Here is a 26,783-nt window from a genome sequence, read left to right on the forward strand (position 1 = left end):
GTCATGTAATGACGTGTATGCTTTGTATGGAGCAGCAACCAATGCTTGTTTTGCCATTGCATAGCCGTCATGCCAAGCATTTCAATTCATGACGTCATCACACAACCCCTGTATAGCTGTAGTGCAGTTGCCATCGTGGCAATGTACTACAGTGTACAGCACCACCATGACCATAAATTAATAATGTCCGTGCAGCACGACATGCTCCACTGGGTACGCACTCACTCAATCAGAGCTAACACTGCTCTACTCCTTACCAGGTAGTACATGGACCACACGACATCACTGGACATGATATCACTGGGTCATGACATCACTGGGTCTGTGGGTCATGACATCACTGCGCTATGGCATCACCGGGCTATGACATCACTGGGCTATGCCATCACTGGGCCATGACATCACTGGGCTATGACATCACTGGGCTATGACATCACTGGATTATGATGTCACTGGGTCATGTGCACAGCATCACGACACTGAATCAGACAGCAGCAGCAGCAGCAGCAGCAGCAGTGGCGGACATCCTGATCACAAACAGCCAGGTGGGTGACACAACAACCTTGTGCTGAGGCGATGCAGGTTGAGACGGGGGCATTACGAAGCAGAGGGAATATCATCTGCCGGCAGTACTCAAGTCTCAATGTGCATTCACGTTCTACGTGGTTTCTGCATGTACGAGTAAGATACCAGACATGAAACACCGGGGACTCCCAGCCTGAGTAGGTGCAGGACAAGACTCCCAAGTTCTTGATTCCTAACCCAACGGCTGTGACCGACAGCACTGGGCGAGTCATGGACACACTTCCATCATCTCTCTCTCTCTCTCGCTCGCTTGTTACTTGGGTGCCAGAAGCTGGGGTGAGCTGTGGTACAACAAGACTTGCATGAAACAGCTATCGTACAGTTGTTGATCACCTTCAATGCGTAGCAGAGTCCGTGGCAGTTTCAAGACGTTCACTGGCAGTGTGAAATGTTCACTCACTACATGATGGCTGCCGAAGTACTATGTACAACAGAACAATCACAAACGATGAGTACGCACGCATACTAGCCCGACTCAGGAGCTGACATCAAGATGTAACGACAAGCGGCTGCCACTGGGGTGTAACGTTAGCTGAAGCACGGCTGAGTAGCAGGTGCCTTCGCTGTGATGGAGTAGCTCAGCTGGCCTTCATCAAGCCGAAAAGCTCCGTCAGCCGCGTGTAGTTCAGTACTTCGGTGAGGGTGGCGTTGACGGAGGAGTCCTTCTCCGCTTTACGGCCCGCAAACACGGCAACAAGGTAGAAGCGAGCGTCAATCTTGCCCAGGAGGTAGAACCGGCCGGTTTGTGACTAGACGGATAAGCAGAGCAAACACAACAGAACATCACAGAACACCACACTGTGACACTACAGCCAAAACTTTACGCTGATACACACGCGAGAGAAATACACACGGACTTGATTTGAAGTCTGAAGAAAGTGTCGAACGGTCTCTGCTGGGATGACGACTACACCTTAGCTCAGTGGTTAGAGCATCGCTGGCTACAAGTGAGGGTCCCTGATTCGAGTCCTAGTGGTGACAGTCAATTTTTTCTTCAGACTTTTCCCGTTTGCATCTTTCCCTCTAACCAGTGAAGACTTGATTTGAATGGCACATTCTTACTGAGTGTCAATCCACACAAACAATGTGGCTAACTGCAGTCAGTTGTGCAAGGCAAAACCAGTGCATGTACTGGTGTAGTACATGTACTACACGCTGCATCCACGCCGCTGCCACTCCACACATAGCATATGAAATGATGATAACTACAAACATTACCTCTGCGAACACAGTTCAACAAGACACATCCACACACAGCCTACACACCAAGCCATAGTCACCCACTAGCTCTTCATCGTGCCCCCCCCCCCCCCCAGCTAAAACCAATGTCTGTGGAGTGACAAGCTATCGACAATCCACTACGGAGTGACATGGGGACTTACTGGGTCGAAAAACTTGACCAGCTGCGGCTCCTTTCCCGACAATCGCCCGTGGTGTTCCTGTATTAGGCTCACCACTGCTGGCCACAGTGCCTTTGGGTAATCCTGCAGAGAGACAAGAGAAAGAGAGAGAGAGAGAGAGAGAGAGAGAGAGAGAGAGAGAGAGAGAGAGAGAGAGAGAGAACAAAGGAGACACAGCTACTCAGCTATACGTTCATACATAGCCACACATCCCCACCCCAACCCATGTACCCTGCAACGGGGACACACTGGCATGATCTGGCAACACCGACCCCAAGGGAGTTAAGCAGGTTTGGAGCAGTACAGATGATGCCGGGACACATCACGTGATCTCCTGACATGCAGGCCAAACTAACAAACGCGCTGACAAGAACAGCTCTTGGTTGGTGCTGCTCCGACCGCAGCATGACCACATTTGTGCCATGTCAGACCACCTCGGCACGAGAGAGCACACCTCGTGCTGCAACAGAGTGCAGTGCCATGCACAAGATACGGTAGGTGGCTACTACATTAACATTATTTTACATTTGCATAATCGGATATACACGAAACATCTCGACTGATGATGTCGGTGTGCATGTCTTGCATTGGAACAGGCTGTCCCTTGCGATACAGCGGGGATAGCTAACGACTTCTTAGCTCACGGGTAGATCACCAGGACCGCCGAAAGCAGTTTGTCATCGGTTCGGTAGTATCACGGCCTTTCATGCAGTTTGTGTATGTCTGTATAATATGGCAGGTACACACGTCCGCCACAGTACTAAACATTTGTTGGTGGCCAAAGCGTTGGTCCGGTGATAACCTGACCAACCGGACCGGTTCCAGCCGGCCTGAATTTGCCATTACGACTCCCTGATCACTCGTAGGTGGGCACTTGTGTTGTCACCTTGTTTGATCGCTAGAGCTGATGGGTGGGTGCACAGAGGGATAATAACGGGCACGCTGAGCTAACTCATGACACGTGTCTATATGTCACAAGCGGCAAGCGGCTTCGCATCATTCACAGCAAGTGCACACACATGCGCACACGTTTGCACATGCACGCACACGCACACACGCACACACGCACACACATTGGACCTTGGACGCCCATCGCTAGTGCGATGATAGCGTGCGAGCTGAGCAATAAGGGGAGTGACGCTTCAAGTCACCTGCCCGGCGAAATGTTCGTCCACGCATGCACTGAAAACTCTTTGCGTACACACACACAAACACCACCACCACCACACACACACACACGCACACACACACACACACACACACACACACACACACACACACATCACAGAGTACGTATGCAGACAGGATACCAGCAACGTACCGCTGGGAAAGCCAGAACAGCTGGGTAGGAAGCTAGACCAACGGGCGGCTCACTGATGTTCATAGGTAACTTATAGCCATGTCCAGAGTAGGGTGGTACGGCGTTACGGCTATCATAGACCAGGGCAAGGACGAGCAAGTCTGAACGACGCCGAACACTACCCAGCCTGGACGAACAAACACACACATGCATACACACATGCATGCACACACGCATGCACACACATGCGTGCGCACACACACACACATGCACACAAACAAACACACACACACACACACACACACACACATGGGGACAATACAAAGATGGACGACATCCACACGGACAGTAGCTAAAGACAAACGCTTGAAAATCCTTGCCACTTTCCGGGTGCAGGAGGAACGGAGTCAACAAAGAACAAAGGAAGATAGCAATATAGTACGAAGAGTAAATATCTGCTATGCTAACTCTAGCTGTAGTTCAGTGCACACAGCAGAACAGCAGAACAGCAGAACAGCAGAACATCCAACATCCAACACCAACAGCAACACCAACATCAACACCAACAGCAACAGCAACAGCAACAGCAACTGTATCAAAGCCACCATCATCAGGACTGAGCAATTGTGGCAGCAGCAGCAACAGGAGCAACGGCAGCAGCAGCAACAGCAGCAGCACGAACTGTGATGACAATACCAACGACAACACAACAACCAAGCCGATACAGACTGTACAGCAACTACGCCGATCACTTTCACAGGCAACCGCAGCAGTAGCAGTAAGCAGCAATAAGCAGAGAACCCCTTCAAACATGTACTGTGACAGCAATCTTACTTGGCCACCACATCAAGATCAGCCTTGGCCATGGCATTCTTCATCTCAGAGGAACTTTGCTCGGACAGCGTCTTGTAGAAATAGAACGAGAACTGGACAACAAACAAACAAGACCCGCCAAAGACCACAGGCAAAAGCGGCATGCCAGCACACGCAAACGTGCACGCGTGCACACACACACACACACACACACACACACACACACACACACACACACAAAAGGGGTATGAGATTTCTGGTTGAACAGAACACGCATATAATCCTCCTGACCTTGCACCCCCTCCCACCCACACACACATTCTATCTTACTTTGTTACTCACTTCCTGCACCCATGCTCACACAGACTACAGTTTATAGCATGCGCACTGATTCTCTGGTGTCGGAGTCTCTTCCAATAGTTCTTGTTAAGATACTGTATCGAAACCCAACATAGCGAAGTGAACTTGTTCCTTCGAATGTGTATTTCGTCAACTCTAGGATCAGTGCCCCGTGTTTGCCCCCAGTTGTGTGATGCACAGTCAGCTCATAGCTGGTGGAGAAGTTATCTTATTGCAGGTCGGGTTTAGTTCGTCGTAGTTGCCTGTTTGTAACAAGACACACGAAATGGACCGTGGACTGCGGATGACCAAGCTGCTCCCACTCCCTCCGTCGGCAGCCACATTCCCGCACTGATGAAGTTGTTGGGCAGCACCGGCAAAGGCGTCTGAAAAAACCGGAGAGTAGCAAATGGCTGCGATGCTTCAACAAACTCTACACAGCCCAGCTCAGTAGCAGGTGGGATTGTCAGGCATCGTGGCAAGTTCTGGCGCTGAACAGACCGCCTCAGCTCCAGCAGTAAACGGTCCACCAAGGCTTCTTGGCGAGTCAGCAGCACAGTCTGTTGGGAAGTGCCAGAGTTGAAGTCGCACGGCACAACAGAAACACACACACACACCAGCAATAAGATAACTTCTTCACCAGCGCTGAGCTGGCTGTGCATAACACAACTGGGTGCAAACACAGGGCACGGGTCCTAGAGTTGACGAAATACACATTCGAAGAAACACGTTCACTTCACCTGAAGTCACCACCTTGCACGGCAAAGGACAAGGCGTGAAACGGCTGCCAGAAAATTGGTCACCTTCCGAGTCCATGTGCCGTTCCACTCCCCATGGGTGACAGTCAACATCTGCCAGGCAGCTGCTCACACTGCAACGTGCCACATCGTCCTTCTTGCCGAACCTTTGTGATGTGTTTGATACATGGCTGATGAAGCGGTCACCGAGCCGAGCCCTTCATCTCTTGCGGCAGTACTGTTGTGTAACGAGTACTGCCGTATGATAACTCAAGGACTTGGTCAGGCAGGCAGCCACTCAGTGTGACTAGTTTGAATTATTTGCGGTTCGATTTACTCATTGTTTACGTGGCACCTTGGCGATGAAGGGAATGTTGATACTAGTCCTGCGAGCGAAAATCAAGTTGAAGATCCCAATGCTCGGTTTTGATGCCTTCGAACAACGAGTCTTTTGAAAAATGGATGGTCAACCAGTTGAAGAATTACCTGCGAGCTAGAGGCGCCGGAGTGTCCGGGAAACGGGGTGATTCGCACGAACGGTAAGTACCACTTCAACACTAATGCCATGGACAGCCAATTAGTATCGCCAAACATTGTGCCGATGGACATGTTGAAAACAAGAAGCAATCTAGCCGGACCCAGGGTGACCAGCGCCGCATACGACCATGGTCTTTTAAAGATACTCTTTATGGCAGATAGATTCAAAACCAGCCCCAAACTGAGAGCTGAGAGGGCCGAGCGGACGGATTCACGGGTATCTGGACGAACGGTCCGCAGGATGCTGCACAACGCAGGACTGAAGGGCTGCATCGCCGTGAAGAAGCCTTTCATGTCGGCCAAGAATTTGAAGAAACGACTAAAGCTTGCCAAGGCCCACAGGCACAGGACAGTGGCAGGTTGGAGTCGTGTGCTGTGGACTGATGAGTCAAAATTCAACTTCCCTGCCTCTGATGGGAGTGGGGTATGCTCGCAGGAGGCCTGGAGAAAGACTCAGCCTGAATTGTTTGTGTGGAACTGTAAAACATGGAGGCGGAGGCATCATGGTGTGGGGATGCATGTGGGCGACAGGCGTTGGGCGGCTTTTCAAGGTCGAGGGCATCATGAAAGCCAACCAATACATCGGCATTCTGCAAAATGTCATGCTGCCGTCCATAACTGACCTCTTTGCTGATGAACAGGCTATTTTCCAGCAGGACAATGATCCCAAACACGTCCAAAGCACACACAGCCAAGGCTACCACAGCATGGCTGGCTATACTGGACTTGACGGTGGTGATAGAGGGGCCACCACAGTCACCGAATTAAGCACTTCCCCACCACCCACAAGTGCAGCTACAAGTTCTGCAAAAGGCAAGCCAACGTGAATCGAGGATCTAAAGGAGATCCTCAGGCAGCACCACCAGGGCAGCAGGAGGGCAAAGAATGATGGTGAGCTGTTCACTGAGTGCAAGCAGGCATGGTATTCCATTTCACCGGATATATGCCACCGCCGCGTGGAACCGATGCCTTGCCGCATGACAAGCTGTGCTTTTAAGCAACAAAGGAGGCCCAGAGGCTGACAGCAAAGAAGCTGTCCTTACTTTTTGCCGGGATTAGAACAGCTACCATGACAAGTTCTAGTTGTTGATGCTACAGTCCGCTGCATATTTTTAAACTGTGCAATTTTGGCCAAAACTGACGTTTGGCCACCACTGTATGTCGCTGCGTCTGAATTCATCCCTGCCGGACCCATCGTCATCCCTGCCGGACCCATCGTCATCCCTGCCGGACCCATCGTCATCCCTGCCGGACCCGTCGTCATCCCTGCCGAATCCGTCGTCATCGCCGGCTGGCTCGCTTTGTTTTCAAACCGCAACCCCTGCTTCTGGCAATACATTCCAATGGGTACGGACAATGGACATCTACCCGTCTGCAGTGGACCTACAGTCAACTTCGCTAATAACGACTGTGGATATAACGACAATTCGCGAATAACGACAGAATTTCCATGCCCAGAGCAAAGTCCCATTCCACTGTAATACAATATAATGAGCTTCGCGAATAAGGACACTTTTTTGATGCCCCGCCGAGTGTCGTTATAAGCGAAGTTGATTGTACATGATTCTAGACCATGGCTATGCATCTTGTAAACTCAAACTCACAGGTCCAGACTAGGTGAGGTCTGCCTGTCGACGAACGTCAACAGCAGCACGGTGAACTGTGCGAGTTTTCCGGTCGCCAGTAGTCGACATTGGCACTTAGAGTGCATGAATGGGCTGTGGACTGCAGTAAACAGTGGCAGTGAGCGGGTTCCTAGCAATCTAGAAATCAACTGTACCTTGGAGAGCAGTGTGTGGTAGAACTTGCATATCCAGTGATAGAGCGCGGGTAGCTGCGGCGCTTTAGAAGCCAGGGAGAAGCCGGTGCGTGGTGACCTCTTCGTCTGAACAGTCACACAGCACAGGCAGAGCACACAGGGACACAGACACAGGGACACACATAGGGACACGGTACAGACAGCACACAGTACAGGCACAGGCAGGTCCACACAGTACAGCTTGAACTTCACACAATACGTTTGCAGTGCAAGATGGCAACTTTGCACCAGGCACCACCACCAAGCGCAGTGTTCGTCACACTTTTTTTAATTCTTGTGACAAACAGCGCTTTGCCAAGCAATCTTCGTGGTCAGTGCCTCTCAAGCGCACATAGTAGAAAGTCTCAAATGCGGGCATCGCCAGGACAAGGACACCGCCAAGAGGAGAAGGGTACCACCAGGGGAAGTGCATCCCCAGGAGAAGGGTACTGCCTGGGGAAGGGCACCCCAGGATAAGGGTACCCCAGGAGAAGGGCACCCCAGGAGAAGGGCACCCCCAGGGGAAGCTTGCTGTCCTATAGAGGAATGTGTCCTGACCCCACAAACTCACTGTAACCGTGGTAGAAAAGCCAGGCTGAAAGCCAGGCTGTCCAACTGTCTTCCGGTGTGCAAGACAATTCCCCGCACTCGCCTAAACACTTGCAAAGTTAATAATTCACAAAGCTACTGTACTCTGGACTTGTGAGAATGCCCAGCAAACGAAGTGGAGTGCGCAACAAAAGTCGGCAATGATAAGAAGCGTAATATGGAACTTGTTACTCGGAGTTCCATGCCACTTGGGCAATCATATTATGGTATTGTCTGGCAATTGGCCAAGTGCAATAACTAATAATAGTGCAAAAACTAATAATAGTGCAAAAACTAATAATAGTGCAAAAACTAATAATAGTGCAAAAACTAATAATAGTGCAAAAACTAATAATAGTGCAAAAACTAATAATAGTGCAAAAACTAATAATAGTGCAAAAACTAATAATAGTGCAAAAACTAATAATAGTGCAAAAACTAATAATAGTGCAAAAACTAATAATAGTGCAAAAACTAATAATAGTGCAAAAACTAATAATAGTGCAAAAACTAATAATAGTGCAAAAACTAATAATAGTGCAAAAACTAATAATAGTGCAAAAACTAATAATAGTGCAAAAACTAATAATAGTGCAAAAACTAATAATAGTGCAAAAACTAATAATAGTGCAAAAACTAATAATAGTGCAAAAACTAATAATAGTGCAAAAACTAATAATAGTGCAAAAACTAATAATAGTGCAAAAACTAATAATAGTGCAAAAACTAATAATAGTGCAAAAACTAATAATAGTGCAAAAACTAATAATAGTGCAAAAACTAATAATAGTGCAAAAACTAATAATAGTGCAAAAACTAATAATAGTGCAAAAACTAATAATAGTGCAAAAACTAATAATAGTGCAAAAACTAATAATAGTGCAAAAACTAATAATAGTGCAAAAACTAATAATAGTGCAAAAACTAATAATAGTGCAAAAACTAATAATAGTGCAAAAACTAATAATAGTGCAAAAACTAATAATAGTGCAAAAACTAATAATAGTGCAAAAACTAATAATAGTGCAAAAACTAATAATAGTGCAAAAACTAATAATAGTGCAAAAACTAATAATAGTGCAAAAACTAATAATAGTGCAAAAACTAATAATAGTGCAAAAACTAATAATAGTGCAAAAACTAATAATAGTGCAAAAACTAATAATAGTGCAAAAACTAATAATAGTGCAAAAACTAATAATAGTGCAAAAACTAATAATAGTGCAAAAACTAATAATAGTGCAAAAACTAATAATAGTGCAAAAACTAATAATAGTGCAAAAACTAATAATAGTGCAAAAACTAATAATAGTGCAAAAACTAATAATAGTGCAAAAACTAATAATAGTGCAAAAACTAATAATAGTGCAAAAACTAATAATAGTGCAAAAACTAATAATAGTGCAAAAACTAATAATAGTGCAAAAACTAATAATAGTGCAAAAACTAATAATAGTGCAAAAACTAATAATAGTGCAAAAACTAATAATAGTGCAAAAACTAATAATAGTATGTATGTATGTATGTATAACTCATAATCACAAGGTGATCGTAGAGGCATTAATCAGCGAGAGAATTGTGAATGATGTCTCTGAATCCAACTCTATCGTGTGCTGCATGAGAGAGAGCATGCAAGGGAAGACCCGTCCAACTTTTAATGTTAGAAATCCATGATGTTGCGGGCCTTCCTCTCGGTCGAGATCCAGGAGTTGATCCTTGCAGGAAGGGCTTGGAGAAAACGTCATGTCTCGTAACATGGCCAAACCACATCAACTTAAATTTCTTGACTTCGTTCGCTAGCCGCATCCTTGCTCCGATGATGTCATTGATTTCTTCCAGGATAGATTGGTTGGTACGCCGGTCGTGGTATGTTACTCCTAAGAGTCGGCGGAAGCATTTCATCTCGAAGGATGAAATTCTTCTCATTGATGAGGCAGATAATGTCCAAGATTGGCATCCGTATAAAACAGTCGCTAGCACAATAGACCTAACAAAACGAAATTTAGTAGGCAAAGAAAGTGATGGCGATTTCCAAATGAATTGAAGCTCAATGATCTTTTGCTTCCCTAGTGCTAAGCGTCTTCTTATCTCCACATCGGACTTGCCATCCGACGTGATTACGGCACCTAAGTATTTAAACTGGGATACCTCTTCTATTCGCTCATTGCCTACTTGAATGCACCCCAGATCACCACCGCCCTCCGGCGCTGCCATTGACTTGGTCTTGGAAGCATTGATCTGCATGCCTAGTCTTGTTGCACTCGTATCCACGTGCTCGGTCAGGTCCATCAGCTCCTCCACAGACGATGCGATTAGATCTATATCATCCGCAAAACGTAGGTTGGTCACGCACATGCCGCCGATACATACTGACCCATCAAACTCCTCCAAAGCGTCAGACATGATGTACTCCAGGAATACGTTGAACAGACAAGGCGAGAGTAAACAGCCCTGCCTGACACCCACTGACGTGGTGAACCAGTGGTGAACCAGTCTAATAATAGTGCAAAAACTAATAATAGTGCAAAAACTAATAATAGTGCAAAAACTAATAATAGTGCAAAAACTAATAATAGTGCAAAAACTAATAATAGTGCAAAAACTAATAATAGTGCAAAAACTAATAATAGTGCAAAAACTAATAATAGTGCAAAAACTAATAATAGTGCAAAAACTAATAATAGTGCAAAAACTAATAATAGTGCAAAAACTAATAATAGTGCAAAAACTAATAATAGTGCAAAAACTAATAATAGTGCAAAAACTAATAATAGTGCAAAAACTAATAATAGTGCAAAAACTAATAATAGTGCAAAAACTAATAATAGTGCAAAAACTAATAATAGTGCAAAAACTAATAATAGTGCAAAAACTAATAATAGTGCAAAAACTAATAATAGTGCAAAAACTAATAATAGTGCAAAAACTAATAATAGTGCAAAAACTAATAATAGTGCAAAAACTAATAATAGTGCAAAAACTAATAATAGTGCAAAAACTAATAATAGTGCAAAAACTAATAATAGTGCAAAAACTAATAATAGTGCAAAAACTAATAATAGTGCAAAAACTAATAATAGTGCAAAAACTAATAATAGTGCAAAAACTAATAATAGTGCAATACCTCTGACTACAGTACTGACGGGCACCAAAGTACGGAGCGCCGAAGAACGGAGCGCCGAAGAACGGAGCGCCGAAGAACGGAGGGCCGAAGAACGGAGCGCCGAAGAACGGAGCGCCGAAGAACGGAGCGCCGAAGAACGGAGCGCCGAAGAACGGAGGGCCGAAGAACGGAGCGCCGAAGAACGGAGCGCCGAAGAACGGAGCGCCGAAGAACGGAGCGCCGAAGAACGGAGCGCCGAAGAACGGAGCGCCGAAGAACGGAGCGCCGAAGAACGGAGCGCCGAAGAACGGAGCGCCGAAGAACGGAGCGCCGAAGAACGGAGCGCCGAAGAACGGAGCGCCGAAGAACGGAGCGCCGAAGAACGGAGCGCCGAAGAACGGAGCGCCGAAGTACGGAGCGCCGAAGAACGGAGCGCCGAAGAACGGAGCGCCGAAGAACGGAGCGCCGAAGAACGGAGCGCCGAAGAACGGAGCGCCGAAGAACGGAGCGCCGAAGAACGGAGCGCCGAAGAACGGAGCGCCGAAGTACGGAGCGCCGAAGAACGGAGCGCCGAAGAACGGAGCGCCGAAGAACGGAGCGCCGAAGAACGGAGCGCCGAAGAACGGAGCGCCGAAGAACGGAGCGCCGAAGTACGGAGCGCCGAAGAACGGAGCGCCGAAGAACGGAGCGCCGAAGAACGGAGCGCCGAAGAACGGAGCGCCGAAGAACGGAGCGCGAAGAACGGAGCGCCGAAGAACGGAGCGCCGAAGAACGGAGCGCCGAAGAACGGAGCGCCGAAGAACGGAGCGCCGAAGAACGGAGCGCCGAAGAATGACCAGGCTAGAATTTTCACCAAGCACAGCATACCAATGTACACGCTGACTCGACTGTGCACAGACTGTGATACATGGAAATAAGAACGGTCTATGCTAGGAGGCTGCCTCCCCCCCCCCCCCCCTCCACACACACACAGTTCTTCGGCGACTGACAGTACTGTAACAAACAATAGTGTTCACTAGCATTGTCAACGTGTGTAGTTTCTAGTTTATACTTTGTAGTGACCCTTCACTGTAGCTACTTCAGTACAACGCCGTGAACGTACCCATCCCTTATCTTCTTGTGGAAAGCCATGCCACTCTTTGAGCTTCTCTTTGCAGTTGCGTAGAGAGAACAGAGCTGGTAGGTACTGGAATGTCGAGATCTGTACCGAGCCCTGAAGCAGACAGGAGAGAACCTGCACTTCACGACTGAAAACAACACGCACGCACGCACGCACACACACACACACACACACACACACACACACATACACACACGTGCACACACACACACACACACACACACACACACACACACACACCATGTACCACCATGTATACGCCCGTTGCAAATCTGCAAATGCACTGGATGTGCACCCACAGATTTTCTCTTATAGCAACGATAGCGAACAAGATCTGAATGAGACAGGTCAAGACTTGCGCCAGATAATTGTCTAATCCACACAACTGGCGAAGCCATGTGAATCGACCACCAATGCACACCTGGTCTACACCACACGGAGTACATCGGCATAAAACGACCAAGACAGTTAGCTATGCACACCCTACACTTGCTGGGGTAACCAGTATAGTCAACACGCTGCTTTGACAAAAGCAGACACTAGATGCACTGGTACCTTGAAGTGAAATTGGAGGACACACACACACACACACACACACACACACACACACACACACACACACACACACACACACACATCAACTCTCGTTTGCACAAGTGCTTCGAAGTACATGTACATGCAAAGTAGAACATACCGGTAGGTGTCCGGCCACCTCACTTTCCACTCACCATGTAAGCCCAACCACGTGTTACTGCCCCCCCCCCCCCCCCCCCCCCTAAAACGTGCCCCTAGTTATCTCCAAACGTTCTGGAGCAGGGATTGCTACTCAGCAAGCTCAAGGGCGCAACGAGGCATTCTGCCACTGCCGCGACACACACTAAGCTAGTGCATTTAGCGATTGCAGCGATCCGCTCTCCGTGCTGTTTCATCTTCTTCACTCGTTTCCTTTCTTCAGTCGCTGCACTCATTTGTTTCGCATGATTCCACGTCGATGAACGGCGTGGTTGCCATTTTAGTGCAAGTTCTTTTTCCCGATTGATTTGGATCGTGTGGAAAAGGAGAGAGGCTTTTCTCCAAACCTTTCTACCATTACCTATTTTCTAACTCTCTTGACACCTTGTTGTGGCCTGGTGTATGAGTGTGCTGGAGTGCTGGCTGGATGGGGTAGAGATTGTAGTGGCAGTTTAGTAACAACGTGGTGCCGAAACCCGGGATGCAGAGGATGGGTCTGTTTGTTGCCATCATCGCCACGTCGGCAGTTAGCAGTACGAAGGAGAGAAGCAGCAAAGAAGTATGTCGACTCATTGTCTTGAAACGCTTCGATCAACTAAATCAAATTTATCGAGCGCAACAACTCCTTGGAACGTGAATAAAAGTCATGAAGTATTATAATTTTTTTGTTTCGGAAGGAAGAAGATCATTTCACTTACATCAAATTGTCCTTGACGGGATCCAGCAGTCCTGTGGAGGAGATGTTAACCCTGCAGGCATGATACAAATGTAACAGCAGAAACAACAACAACAACAACAACAACAACAACAACAACAACAACAACAACAACAAGAACAACAACAACAACAACAACAACAACAACAACAACAACAACAACAACAGCAGCAGCAGCAGCAGCAGCAGCAACAGCAACAGCAACAGCAACAGCAGCAGCAGCATGAACATCATTTTTAGTTGTTAAAAAAAGATTTGAAACAACAACGACGACAACAACCAAAACGCCGACGACAACAAAATGTGTGTGTGCGTTCGTGCGTGCGTGTGTGTGATGGTAGCAGTACATCTGAAGTACGGTAAAATCTCAGATTCCGCTAGGATCAACAACAGGGTCCTACATCGAATCGGGGTTACACGAGGTTTGAAGGCGAAGAATGTGACAGTGTGTTCATCTGCCTGGCTTGGCCAACAACCAGTCACTGCTGGTCGCAGCCGTTGTCTGAGAGAGCTGGGCCGCCGATTCACTGACGACTCACGGAATGTGGAGTGTTACTATAGGTGTGGCCGGCAGGGCTGTGCCCAGGGCCACATATCTCTCACACTGTCACACTTGAAGCCGAAGCTCCGAAGCGTAACACCATACAGGACAAATTGAACATACTAACATGTCAACGGTGCCAAGGTAAAATAATATCGTTCTCAGAACTGGAAGCGGAGTGAATTTGTTTGGCAGCACTATTCGCAATCTAGACGCAGACTCGGTTTCATTCCCATTCCATTCCAGAATGGGAAAACCAAGCCAATCAAAGAAGTTGACAGCACCTGAGCTGTCAAACAGTTGACAGGACTATATGTATTTTACGCGACCAGGAGCCACAACTAGGACTGGGGAAATATGAGAGTGTATTCACCGAAACATACGACTAGTCAGCCGTACGCGTAGCAAGACCTTACTTTGGCAGAATCTGCACGGCCTTTGCTTCGATGGTGGTGATGTCGCTGCTGTGTGTCTGCAAGTCAATGTAGACCTCGAGAAGATCTCTCCGAGCCTTCACATACACACCTAGAACAAACCCATTGAGAAACGCACAAGAATTACATACGCTGGGAATCAGCTACGACCACTGTGTATATACCGTACAGGCAGAAACTTTCGTCGGTCAATAATTTCGTCCAACTCCAAAGAAAGGGAGTTTGTCCGGTTGTAAATTTCGTCCACGGATCATAAGAGTGTATTGAAAAGCTGGACAAATCGACAGTAGTCCGGCATTTTATTTAGTCCAAAAGCTCCTTGGACGAAAAAGACGAAATTAAATTCCAGACGAATATTTCTGCTTATACAGTAATACACTGAGTTTCACGGCTAATTCCTGCTGCCCAAGTCATGCAGCAAGACCTTTTTCAAAGATAGAGTCACGTGGCATATAGACAACAGCGACATGTTTCCTATCTCTCAAACACGTGTCGCTCCACACAACCTCCAATGCACATGCAACAGATGTGTTGTATGTACACTGTACAAATTTCACTAGGCTGGCCTGCAAGGGGGGGGGGGGGGGGCAGGTGTAACTCCCCAGCCACTGCCTTGCCCCTAAACACTCCAGATCGCTGAAGGGCCCCGAGTTAACACATGGCATAGAAATGCAAAGCAAGTGGCAAAGGAATCTAAACGAGCAACACGAGTCAATCATTACTACCTATGCACCACACGGCTATGGTCAGTGATATCCGACTGTGCGCCAAAACCAGCGCTGTGTACTTAAGAAGTATATTTTCTACGTTAAACCATCCAAGGTGCGTTTTCTCAAGCCGTGCTACTGCCCGCAGTCCCTGGCCACTTGTGGCCAGGCACAAGGTGGACATGAATACGGCTAATGGGGCTTCTCGGCACTTGTGCCAGTGGGTGTAAGACTTTTCCCCTAACCCCCGCCGTTAGGCGCTGCATCTGCCGCTAGGGTTTACCGGGTGTTAGCAGCCGTAGCAAGTTTCCTCGGGAACGGAGACATGTACTCAATCCATGAATACACAGCATGTACAGTGTAACAAGCCTCGGCAGGGCTTTAGACTAGCAGTGTTGCCACATCATTCTAGCCAAATATCAGTAGCATGAAAAAATAAAATGCATCATCCGGGGGCTTTGCCCCCGGACCCCCCCCCCCCCTCCCCTATATAGCGACCTCGATATACACACATGCGGCACTGATAAGAAAAAAACATTTCACGGTTTTGCGTGACACTCGGGCTGAGTTTGCCGATTTTCACCGAGACGGATGATGATTTCGCTTAGCGCCTCAGGAGAGAGCTATGGAAACACTCGTGCTGCGCAGTAAAAGTCAAAAATCTGGATCACGACTCCTAAACCATCCATAAGGTCAAACTTGAACACTTTCATGGCTGTTGTCGGCAGGAGAAGGTCAATTGTCGGCAGGTCGTGACATGCCTCAAAAATCGGCAGGCTACTGACATGTCGGCAGGTGTGGCAACACAGGACTAGGGAAGCTGGATGTCATTGATCATGGCTGGACAAACATACACACGTGAATGCCCCCCCCCCCCCCCCCCCCCCCTACACGCACACGCACGCACACACACACAGTGCTATAACTCCACGTACCTAGAACCGAGCAAAGACTGGCCATTTTCCTCTCCCAGCCAGGTGCAGTTCCACCTTTCTGCGCACCGTAGATCTCACCAAGTTTGCCTATCTCCGTCAACAGCGTTGTGTAAGAATCTTTCAATCCCTGGCATACACACACACATAGGTATGCACGCACGTACATACGCATGCACAGACACAGACACAGACACACACACACACACGCACACACACACACACACACACACACACACAAGCGTCACTGCAGGAATGCTACACAATCACCACGAAAACCTGGATCATAGCAGAGATGTACGAATACACACTACAGTGACAGGGCCATGCAGAATGAGATGTAGACAGAGCTGTACTGTACAGAACATCACGTCGCCTACTGTGAACAAATGAGGACTGGGAACTGAAGTGTGTTCCTAAATGTGGACAGTGTGTGGAGTACATAGGTAGCCTAGCTGTTTGTGATACATGACTTATCCATTTCGGGATCACCACACAATACATGCTGAAAGAGTGTAAATTATTATGACAAGATGAGATTCGAAAGCCAAAGGGAACGGGAGAAACAGTCTCCAAGACCATTCCCGTCACGGCTGCAAAGCATAGATTTACAGCAAGAGTAGAAAACGACTGTTGTAACACCAAGATTTAAGAACGTGCTAGGCTGGAGCTGTATCTGCGCCTTGATCCTAGAGGGCGGAGGCGTTTTTTTTATTTTTTTATTTATTTTATTTATTAAGGCCACAGCTTCCAATCATGACATGAAAACGGATGCGGAAAATTCGGCTCACGAGAACAGTGAATTTTTTTAAATTAGGCTGGAAGCAAAGACTTAGCAGCACCAGTGTGTGTGTGTTGTTCATGTAACACTGCATGCACAGTGTACCTCTAGTACAGTCAGACCTCACTTATCCGGTCCTCTTTTATCCGGATCCCTCGCCATCCGAAAGAAAATAGCTGGTTACAGATGTACAGCATACGTGATGCATCCAACAAAACCGGTGTTCGATTACCCGGTTCCCGCGCCTATCCGGATACTTTTGTGGGAAACGGTTGTGTGCGGTTAGGCGAGGTCTGACTGGACATGAATGCGAGCTCGGAAAACTACCGTATTCACAGACTCTATCCACAACATCTCGTTCCCAGGCGAAAACCAGTGTGTCAAACTCGTAGCTAATCCGGTGGGCTATGCCACACACACTGGTTGGTTGAGAGAAAGCAAGACCAACAACAACAACAACAACAACAAAATGGGGTGTGTATACAAAGACCCAGTACCAACCTCTCGGCGTGTAAACCAGCTAGTTTCCTTCAAGAACTCTAGCTGATGATACTGTTTCTCCGTGGCACCGAGTCGTGACAGCTCGGCTATCAGCTTGGACCAAACATTGCCTGGACCGGATGTACGCAAGCTCTCCTTTTCTCGGTCCTATACACGCAATATAGGCAAATGCATGCATGAACGCATGCACGCACACATACACACACACACACACACACACACACACACACACACACACACACGCACGCACGCACGCACGCACACACACTTGCATGCTCGCAAAAAACACGCATAGTTATCTTCTCTCCCACCCTCTCCGCCATCACCTTCATCTCCTAGCCAAAAGTTACCCAATCCTTGATGGGTCTCCTGGGGTGCAGGCGCTCTTCATGTGCAGTGGAAGATGAACAAAGCGTCCATCATAAAAGACTTCAGGGGAAGGAATGTGCACCGGTGAAAAGGCACTTGCTCATGAGACTTCTGCACCTCTCAGATGATAGTCTACTAGCTCCAGTACATGTAGTTTGAAGTACAATGACATTTGCGGATCACGTACTCCCAGGGGATACCACAATCTGAACTATATACCGTATTATCTCTAATATAAGCACAGTCTCCAATAATAGCACGTCTCCAATAATAGAACACCTTGGGGCGGCATTCAAAAAATGAAGTGCTCAGTCTCCATTATAAGAACACTGTGTAAATTCATTATCTGATCCAGCGAAAAAAAACCCTGAAATGTGTGTGTCTGACATGAATTTGGCATGGCAACAAGCCTCTGAAATGAGGTTGAAATAATAATGGAACAGTCTCCAATAAAGGAACGTCTCCAATAATAGCACGGGGCGGAGGTACATTGAAAAAATAAAGGACCGTGCTTATATTAGAGATAATACGGTAGATGAGGAAATACTGTATCCATGGCCAAATGACCAGTATATTGTAATGCAGGGTCCTGAAAAGCAGTGCTAGCGTATATTGTACACACAGTACTGTCGCGCGCCGAAGAACGACCAGGCTAGAATTTCACCAAGCACAGCATACCAATGCCATACACGGTGACTCAACTGTGCATAGACTGTACTACATGAAGAAAAAACGGTCTTGGCTAGGAGGCTGAACCCCACAGTTCGTCGACGACCGACAGTACTGTGGCCTGTTAGTGTTGTTCTATCCATTGAGTCTGCACTTCCCCAGCACAAGGTGGTGGTGGGGGGGGGGGGGGGGGGGGGGGGGGGAGTATTACTCACAAAGTGTACTTTCGCTGCATCAAAGTCCAAACCTCCCAGATGCTTGAAGAACACCTCCAGGACCTTTTGTTCCTTACTCACAGCTGGGTCAACTAGAGGCATGTCGATACGGCAACATGGCAGAAGCAGCAGCAACAGCAACAGCACATACACACACACACACACAAAACCAGAATTGATACTAAGCGAAACACCTCGCGTCCCTCACGTGACAGTCTACACATCATACACGTACAGTACAAACTAAAGTCGAGGTCACAGCACTACTTGTAGTAGTAGATTCTACCAAGAGTACACAACTCCCCGAAGAGTGTGCAATTCAAGCATACCGTATTTTCCGGAGTATAGTGCGCACTTTAGATGTGCTATTTTAGGCCTTAAATCGCAGGTGCGCACTATGCTCCGAATATGAAATGCATGTACTTCAATGAAGATTGAAGTGCGCACCTCCAATGAAGATTGGGGGTGCGCGTTATACAAAGGTGCGCACTATACTCCGAAAAATACGGTACTGCAAAACATGTAATTTTAGGTGCATTAAAATTTCGGTGTGAAAATAACATGTTTTACAGTACCCTGCTGTCCTGACAAAATTTTAAGTTGACGTCAATGTTATGATGCATTGCTCCACGCACAAATGATTTACGACATTTGCACTGGGTGTCAAGGCACTGTCAATGTTTCGCATGTTTTTCCTTGCACTAGTTTGTACAGGATCAGATAGGGGTTTGCCTGCCATAGGTCCAGTGTGCGTCTGATAATACGTGAACAGCGCGCATTACATCATAAACATGACGTCAACATGAAATTCCGCTCATACTTGTAGTGGAGCTGCTGCTGCTGCACACTCTTGGGCGTCATGTACTATTGCTAGTTCCAAGAGTACCAAGAGGTCATGTTACTTTTGTAGATGGCATAACAGGGTTCTAGCCAAAGGGGGGTAGGGGGGCACAGCGCCCCCTACTCTGTTTGCGCCCCCCCCCCCCCCCCTGTGAAAAATTGCCGCCCTCCCTACTCATTTTCCGATTTTTGTGTTTTTCATGCGTAGATGGTTCATAAAGGCACATTTGTCTGGGGTGAAGTCAGGGATTCGCCCCATATACGTTGCATTTGGCGTGGCAAGACAATATTGGAAAGTGGAAAAATGGGATCTAGGGTAACTGTTTCCCATGCCCACCCCCCCCCCCCCCCCCCCCCTACTATTTTGACCTGGCTAGAACCCTGCATAATGATAGCATATGCTGCACAACCCTCATCTTTCATTCCACAGAGCAGAAGAGCCCCTCGATAGGTTACCCCCATGCCTTTGAGCAATCCGAAAAATCAATTACTAATGCAGGGTCCCCAAATAATAATTATGAGAGTACAGTCACTAGTCAATAAGTATAAGCCTTGTACTTATTGACTGTACTCTCATGGAATTCTGCAGTCATGTAGTAGTTATGTGTACGTAACTAAAGTGTCGCTGTCCATCATTGCACAGGCACAAAAACACAACCTTATGTGTAGACCTAAGCCTAATGCTAAGGAACCCGGGGTTTTGATGATTACATTATGTACAGTGACACTTATGTTCATGTTACTGCAGATGCATGATTGTACACGATTCTAAACGGACTGCCCTAAAATATAGTCACAGAGGAGGTCCAAGGAAAACATCTTACTCGTCATCGTCGAGGTTTCTTCTAGATCCTCCAGTGGGGAAGTGATGCCCTTCCCTGCCATCCTAGTCCTCCCCCAACTTGGTATGGACGCCTTTCAAAGAAATCCCTCGACAAAATACTCTCTGCCCTTTTTGAATGAAACTTTTGTTTCGAGACGACAAAAGTGTATGCGACGAAAAAAGGAAAAAGCGCGTACAACAACGGGATAAAGCCGTGAAGGCGTTATGGGAAAACACCGCTGGGAAAGATTTTACTCAAATCGAAAGGGTTAGCAGGGTGTAATCGTGTTCTTCAACAAAACATAGCAGGATAACTCGCCTCAAATCTGGATTGTGTCTACGTCATACTTATGTTGCGCATGCGCTCTGCGTGAACGGTTTCCAACTGTTTGGAGGCTGAAAATCTGGGGATCACCGAACTGAACGGTGTGTAGACGGAGGAGAAAGATGCTGCGTCTTGCTGTAAACCGTTTGTTCCCGGCAGCCACCACTGCTGTGGCCAGGACCGCTCGTCGGGCTCCTTCTGGTGAGTTTCCTAGTCGTTGCTATTGTATCCTGACTTGGGGTGCGTGGGTGTTCAGTACTGGTGCTTAGGATCTGGTCATTCCCCGTCAAAAAAATCATGCCATGAATGCAGACTTTCGAAATATTGTCGTATGAGTGCTGTTTAGTCCTTGAGCGAATCATATTACTACCCTAAGATCGTGTTCGTTCATGTAACGTGCGTGGCATTTGCCACATCTAGGGCATACCATGTCATGAAAATGTAGGCTTGGCAGGTTTGTTACGTTGAAAACGAATGTCAGTTCAGCAGATTCAAAAGTAAATTACATGACATTGTATTACACACTGTACTTGCACATGAATTTGCTCACTGAATTTATTGGATTGGCGCTTACGTGTGCCTGACACATTCAAGTTATGGAGTCACCACTGCATGCACACACTAGCACAGCCACACTATTAATATTATCAACATGCACCTCTCTGTAGTGCTACTGGCCACTAGAGACTGGCTGTGCACCCTCTGTATTCAGCCCAGTGCAGACTGTTCTGTACATCTATACACACATCGATCAGTGGGCAGTGATGATCGCCATACTGGCAGCGCATGCAAACACATCTTCATGTACATAATTATAGTGGTGTCCGAATGCAGTGAGCTAATGCTGATAGCTTGCATAGCATTTGCGCTGAAATGAAAAATGAAAACAGCAGTGCCCTGAATCAGATCAAACTTCAGTGTTCTGTGTACACTCACTGCAACATCAACTGGCTGGAGTAGCACGAAGCCACCATTGGTGTGTGTGCTGTGCTGTGACACTGCGCACTGTAGCGGACAGTGTGAGGTCTCTCCACATGTGCCTCCACATGCGCGTGCTCTCTCTCTCCCTCCCTCTCTCCCTCTCTCTCTCTCTCTCTCTCTCTCTCTCTCTCTCTCTCTCTCACACACACACACGCACACGCGTGCGCGCGTAACTGACAATCACCTCCTCAAGTTCTCTTTTGCATACTCGTATGGGCACACACACACACACTCTCTCTCTCTCTCTCTCTCTCTCTCTCTCTCTCTCTCTCTCTCTCTCTGGTCGTGTACGCACACATGTTACATGGTATGTGTTATCTCGCAACTGGAGAGGGGGCGGATCAACGGTACTTTACGGTACATGTACTCGATAAATTGCGCCCAAATGACTATGGCAGTGCCCTGCGCCAGTACTCTAGCCTGTGTTATGTGTAGAACTCACAGTGGCAGCTTTTTCTTCAGGCTGGATTCCATTGAGCACGTCTGTGCTATGCTCTTGCAGTTTGCCAGGGCTAGGTTTTCTCTTTTGGATGAAGTACTGCAGCTACTGTTGCTGCACTGGTGCTCGGTGAGCTTTTCTTGCACACTGTCTAGAAATGTAACAAGATATTTTGTTGTGACTCCGGGTAATAAAGCAGGGCATTGCGCAGTGCCTCGCCTAGTGCCTGTAGTGCTGCACGTTCACTGGGCTGGTATACTAGTGTTCGGCGGTGTAGCACCACTTGTTGCGGCTGTAGCCTTTTTTTGTGATGCCTGTGCTTGAACTGCGTGTACATTCATCATTCATCTGTATGCGTGCTTGTGTGTGTGTGTGCGTGTGTGTGTGCTTGTGTATGTGCCTGCACAGCCACCGCTCTGGTGCGCCACAACACCACCGCAGCGACCACCGCCGGTGAGAAGCGCGAGATCATCATCGACGGCAAGCCGTTCAATCCTGATGATGTCACCGAGACCGACCCCGTAGTGCCCGACTTTGAGCGTCCCGAGGAGGCCTACTACATGCCCAGCTGGATTCTCATCCCCAATGAGCTGAACGAGATGACTCCAGAGGAGTTCGACCAGGCCTTCCTCACCTACTTCCAGCACGAGGACTGCGACCGGTTCATGTGCCGCAAAGGCATCCGCATGTTCTTCGACTGCGACGTCATCCCGGAGCCTGAGATCCTGAAGGCCATGCTGGACTGCTGCCGTCGCAACGACGATGTCACGCTGGCTGTTCGAATCATGGAGGTGTGGAGGACAAAGTGCGAGCACTACGGCAAAGACTACTGGCCCTACCTGTACGGTGAGGTTGCTGAGTATTGCGAGAAGCTGGGTATTCCTACGCTGGAGGAGCTCGGCATTGAGAAGGCAGACCCAGACCGAGTCATCTGCTGGTAGACAACTAGGTACGTACTGCTCTGTGTGTGTGTGGGGGGGGGGGTGCCATTTCGATTTTTTTGTGCCATCTTAACAGCAGCAACAGTGTGTTGTGTACAGTTGCGCCCGTTGAACTCCGACCGAAAGTGCAAAACCAGACCCGCTGGACCAGTTCTTATTGCGTCACTGCATTCATTATTTGCGCATCCAGCCGCATGTGTACCTTCCAGGGCGTCAAGGGCCGTGCGATTTGAGGGTGCCAGATATGCACTTTTGGTGGGACTTCGTCGAGCTCAACTATACTTGACTCTTGTTCAATGCTGTGTACCACAGTGTTGTACTAAGCCTGACTGTCTAGGTCAGTGTCACGCTTTCCACGAGAACCACTTCCCCATTTTAGCTCTGTGGGGTAGTGCGGAGATGCGTATGCGTTGGGCAGGGGAGGATAATCTCTCGGATATCTGACTGCTGTGTCCTTGCTCGCAACAGTAGCTGTGCTGGGATGCAGCGTGCTTCTATTTGTGTTTGGTATGCCAAGTGTTCTACTGCAGTGAAATCCAGTCGCTTCGCTCAAGTGTGCGCCTTGCACCATATCGCAGCCCAGTGTTTGCAGGTGTAGGGCTGCACAACGCCCGGCGAGTACTTGAGTGATGCTGTGACTGGATTCATTGAGCAGTACTGTACTACTGGCAGACCCTGTGATTTGAGGCGAGCGATCGCTCTCGCGCGCCTTATTTTCTTGGAAGGTGCACTTTTTGTCGCGCGCCTGAAACTATTTTTGGCTTGCATGCATGCGCATGTACGCTTTTCGGAGTGCAGCGCAACTCTACTATAAGTCTATGGTGTCAAGTGCACTCATCGATCCATGTGCAGGAACTGTGCCCGCGGTGGAAATTCAGAAAGCAAACGGGGTGAAGCTCATCAAGGGCTGTGACTCATCGCATAAGGCAAGAGAATTCGTCCGTTTGTTGTCTGCCACTATGCAGAAGAAGATCGCAAGTATCATCTCTTCATCAACTGCATTTTCTGTGTTGAGCGATGGATTGCAGGCCCGCAAAACCAGAAGCGAGAAGGAACTCGTGCTTGTTCATCTTGTAAAGGAAGGCGAGCCGGTTTTCTTCACCCTAGCCCTGATGAATGTAGACGATTACGGCGATGCGACTGCGAACAATTTGAAGACAGCCATCGACGATTCTTTTCGAGGTGAGGTGCACTAGTCACTGGTGCATCCAGAATTTTTTCTCGAAAAAACCGATATCAATAATGTGCTGTGTTGTTGGAGTGAGAATTTTTGAATCACTCTCGTACAGCTCACCTGACACAGGCGAGGAGAGCGATAGATCACTCGCCACCTATTTTCAAATCACAGGGTCTGTACTGGTGATTTGTAGGTAGAAAGTGGTCTACCAAATCTCTCTCATAATATTCACTGCGGGGGGGGGGGGGGGGGGCACACCACGCAAGAAGCTTTCATCGCAAAATGTCCTCACATTGATGTACCGTATAGGCACGAATAGAAGCCCCGGGGCTTTATTTTTCCAGAAGACACATTGAAGGGGGCTTTATTTTTTTATGGAAACATCAATTGTTTCACCCTCTTCCTGCTGATCAGTACATGCAGTGACTGCACTTGATCATTGTACGGTAGGTATCCATGACTGCAGTTTGGGTTTAGTAAGCTGTGTTGCCACACCTGCCGACATGTCAATAGCCTGCCGATTTTTTGAGGAATGTCACGACCTGCCGACAACAGCCATGAAAGTGTCCAAGTTTGACCGTATGCGTGGTTTAGAAGTCATGATCCCGATTTTTGGCTTTTGCTGTTCATTACCCGTGTTTCCATAGCTCTCTCCTAAGGCGCTAAGCGAAATCATCATCTGACAGTCTCGAGAAAAATCGGCAAACTCAGCCTGAGTCTTACGTAAAACGTGAAACTTTTTTCTTATCAGTGCCGCATGTGTTTGTATCGAGGTGATGATGCATTTTGTTTTTATCCTACTGATATTTGGCTATTGATGTAGCAGCACTGAATAAGTGCAACATGTTGCACGTGCATACCGGACACGGTTCATGTACTGCACTGCATCGTACGGACTTGGCGCGCTCGATTATAGCCCCGGGCTTTTATACGAGACGGGGCTTTATTATTTCGATTCCCTCTGACAGAGAGGGCTTGTATTCAAGCACGTACGGTATATAACAAATCTGAGTTTAGCAAGCCAATGGCCAGGTTTAAATATCACTACTGGGTCGTTGCGGCTCCGCATTGCTTATTGGCTCATTCTGAATAATGATTGTACAAAAAAAACCTGCCAAGCTTTAGATTGCGTGGGGGGGGGGCATTCGCTGCGCACAGTATTCCTAAGGATTAGTTTCCACCCAACTTAGTGCAACCCAGTGCTATACCAATCCGTATGCATAAGTAGATGCTAGGGTTTGAAAGCAACCATTGGTACAGTCCTGGCCCGAGAAATCCAACTTCATGAGTATTAGCGCCGCGGCACTATGGGGCTGTAGCTAGCACTTGAGCATGGCGCTGCTTTATTCATAGGGTCTGATTTCTCTGTCTAGGACTGTAGTGTAGGTCAATGCTGCGGCTACCAGTGTAGCAACGCCTGGGTTTTGCCTAGTGCTGTCCTGATGGCTATTATGTTCCTATGTAATCTCTCAACGTGAACATTCTTTGACTTTTTCATGCACGGCTTTCATGTGTGTGTGTGTGTGTTGTGGGTGGGTGGTTTTCCGTAGAGTGAAACATTCCTATTTGCTGTGGCATGTTTGATGACTGGCTATGTTTCACTGTGTGTATGTTGTGTGTGTGTGCGGTTTTTTCTTCCTTTCGTGCAGGTAGAAGTTCAAGTCCGCTCAGATGCATGTCCGCTGTTTCTTTTACGGTATTATTAATTATCATTTCCTCTCCTTTTGTTCCTGGCACTGCCACAGTGAAGAGTGCATTTTTGTCAAGACTTTGTGCGTGTGTTGTTACATGTGTTATGTACATTGTGTGTGTGTGTGACGGCTGGTCTGGTGAGCATGCCAGTGCTTATTCTGTGCTTTGAACCAGGCCTCTGCACATGTGCACATCCCGCTATTGCTCAGTTTGGTCCGATATGTTTCTTTTATGCCATCAAGTTCTTTTTTGACGGCGTAGCCATAGTCCTGTTGATAAGATATTTAACACCTCTGCTGAATACGCCTGTGCTTTCCTTGGTCGGCTACTGTTGTGGACATTGACATCCGTTGAGAAGTCAAGCGGCCACTGGGCGCTGGCCTTGCAGCCGTGTGAGCACTGCTGGTCCATTTTTGCAGTGTGAACGTGGACTACAGTGCATGTGCATGAACGCGCCAGGGCAATAAGGGAGCCGACCCCGTTCATTCCACCGGATTTCAATGTCCTCGACAGTATGTCGCGTAATGCAGACGCCGCCGGTTATGGTCCTTGCATGATGCATGTCAGTCATGCTGAGGTAGTGACCAGCCTGCATGCCAGGGTGCTGGCTTTAAGTTTCACTCTGCTTTGTGCTGTCTTGAGCAAACAT

The 26,783-nt window shown here is 47.7% G+C and overlaps 2 protein-coding genes across 2 annotated transcripts; one reads left to right on the forward strand and one right to left on the reverse strand.

Annotated features, from left to right (window-relative positions):
* Window positions 1-893: 893 nt before the first annotated feature.
* On the reverse strand, window positions 894-20,748 carry LOC135819308 (KICSTOR subunit 2-like). Its single transcript, XM_065332491.1, has 12 exons — window positions 20,581-20,748; window positions 18,917-19,008; window positions 17,664-17,810; window positions 16,385-16,511; window positions 14,725-14,833; window positions 13,751-13,801; window positions 12,303-12,447; window positions 7,492-7,596; window positions 4,120-4,211; window positions 3,307-3,472; window positions 1,968-2,069; window positions 894-1,334 (listed from the first exon to the last, which is right to left on the reverse strand). The coding sequence occupies exons 1-12, from the start codon at window positions 20,639-20,641 to the stop codon at window positions 1,164-1,166; spliced, it is 1,368 nt and encodes a 455-aa protein (XP_065188563.1). The 5' UTR covers window positions 20,642-20,748; the 3' UTR covers window positions 894-1,163.
* Window positions 20,749-20,945: 197 nt separating this feature from the next.
* On the forward strand, window positions 20,946-26,435 carry LOC135819313 (cytochrome c oxidase subunit 5A, mitochondrial-like). Its single transcript, XM_065332496.1, has 3 exons — window positions 20,946-21,105; window positions 22,733-23,273; window positions 26,092-26,435. Exons 1-2 carry the CDS (start codon window positions 21,027-21,029, stop codon window positions 23,263-23,265), a joined length of 612 nt encoding a protein of 203 aa, XP_065188568.1. The 5' UTR covers window positions 20,946-21,026; the 3' UTR covers window positions 23,266-23,273; window positions 26,092-26,435.
* The last annotated feature ends 348 nt before the right edge of the window (window positions 26,436-26,783 follow it).

The sequence above is a fragment of the Sycon ciliatum genome, chromosome 6 (assembly GCF_964019385.1).
Source record: "Sycon ciliatum chromosome 6, ocSycCili1.1, whole genome shotgun sequence".
In the NCBI taxonomy this organism is placed as follows: Eukaryota; Metazoa; Porifera; class Calcarea; order Leucosolenida; family Sycettidae; genus Sycon; species Sycon ciliatum.

What these genes read in the sequence shown, in the direction of transcription:
- LOC135819308 (XM_065332491.1), bottom strand. Translation starts at nt 20,641, where the DNA reads ATGGCAGGGAAGGGCATCACTTCCCCACTGGAGGATCTAGAAGAAACC. An exon ending in AGAAACCTCGACGATGACGA is followed by an intron (nt 19,009 to 20,580) that starts GTAAGATGTTTT and finishes ACATGCCTCTAG; the next exon opens with TTGACCCAGCTGTGAGTAAG. An exon ending in CAGTCTTTGCTCGGTTCTAG is followed by an intron (nt 14,834 to 16,384) that starts GTACGTGGAGTT and finishes GGTTTGTTCTAG; the next exon opens with GTGTGTATGTGAAGGCTCGG.
- LOC135819313 (XM_065332496.1), top strand. Translation starts at nt 21,027, where the DNA reads ATGCTGCGTCTTGCTGTAAACCGTTTGTTCCCGGCAGCCACCACTGCT. An exon ending in CGCTCGTCGGGCTCCTTCTG is followed by an intron (nt 21,106 to 22,732) that starts GTGAGTTTCCTA and finishes GTGCCTGCACAG; the next exon opens with CCACCGCTCTGGTGCGCCAC.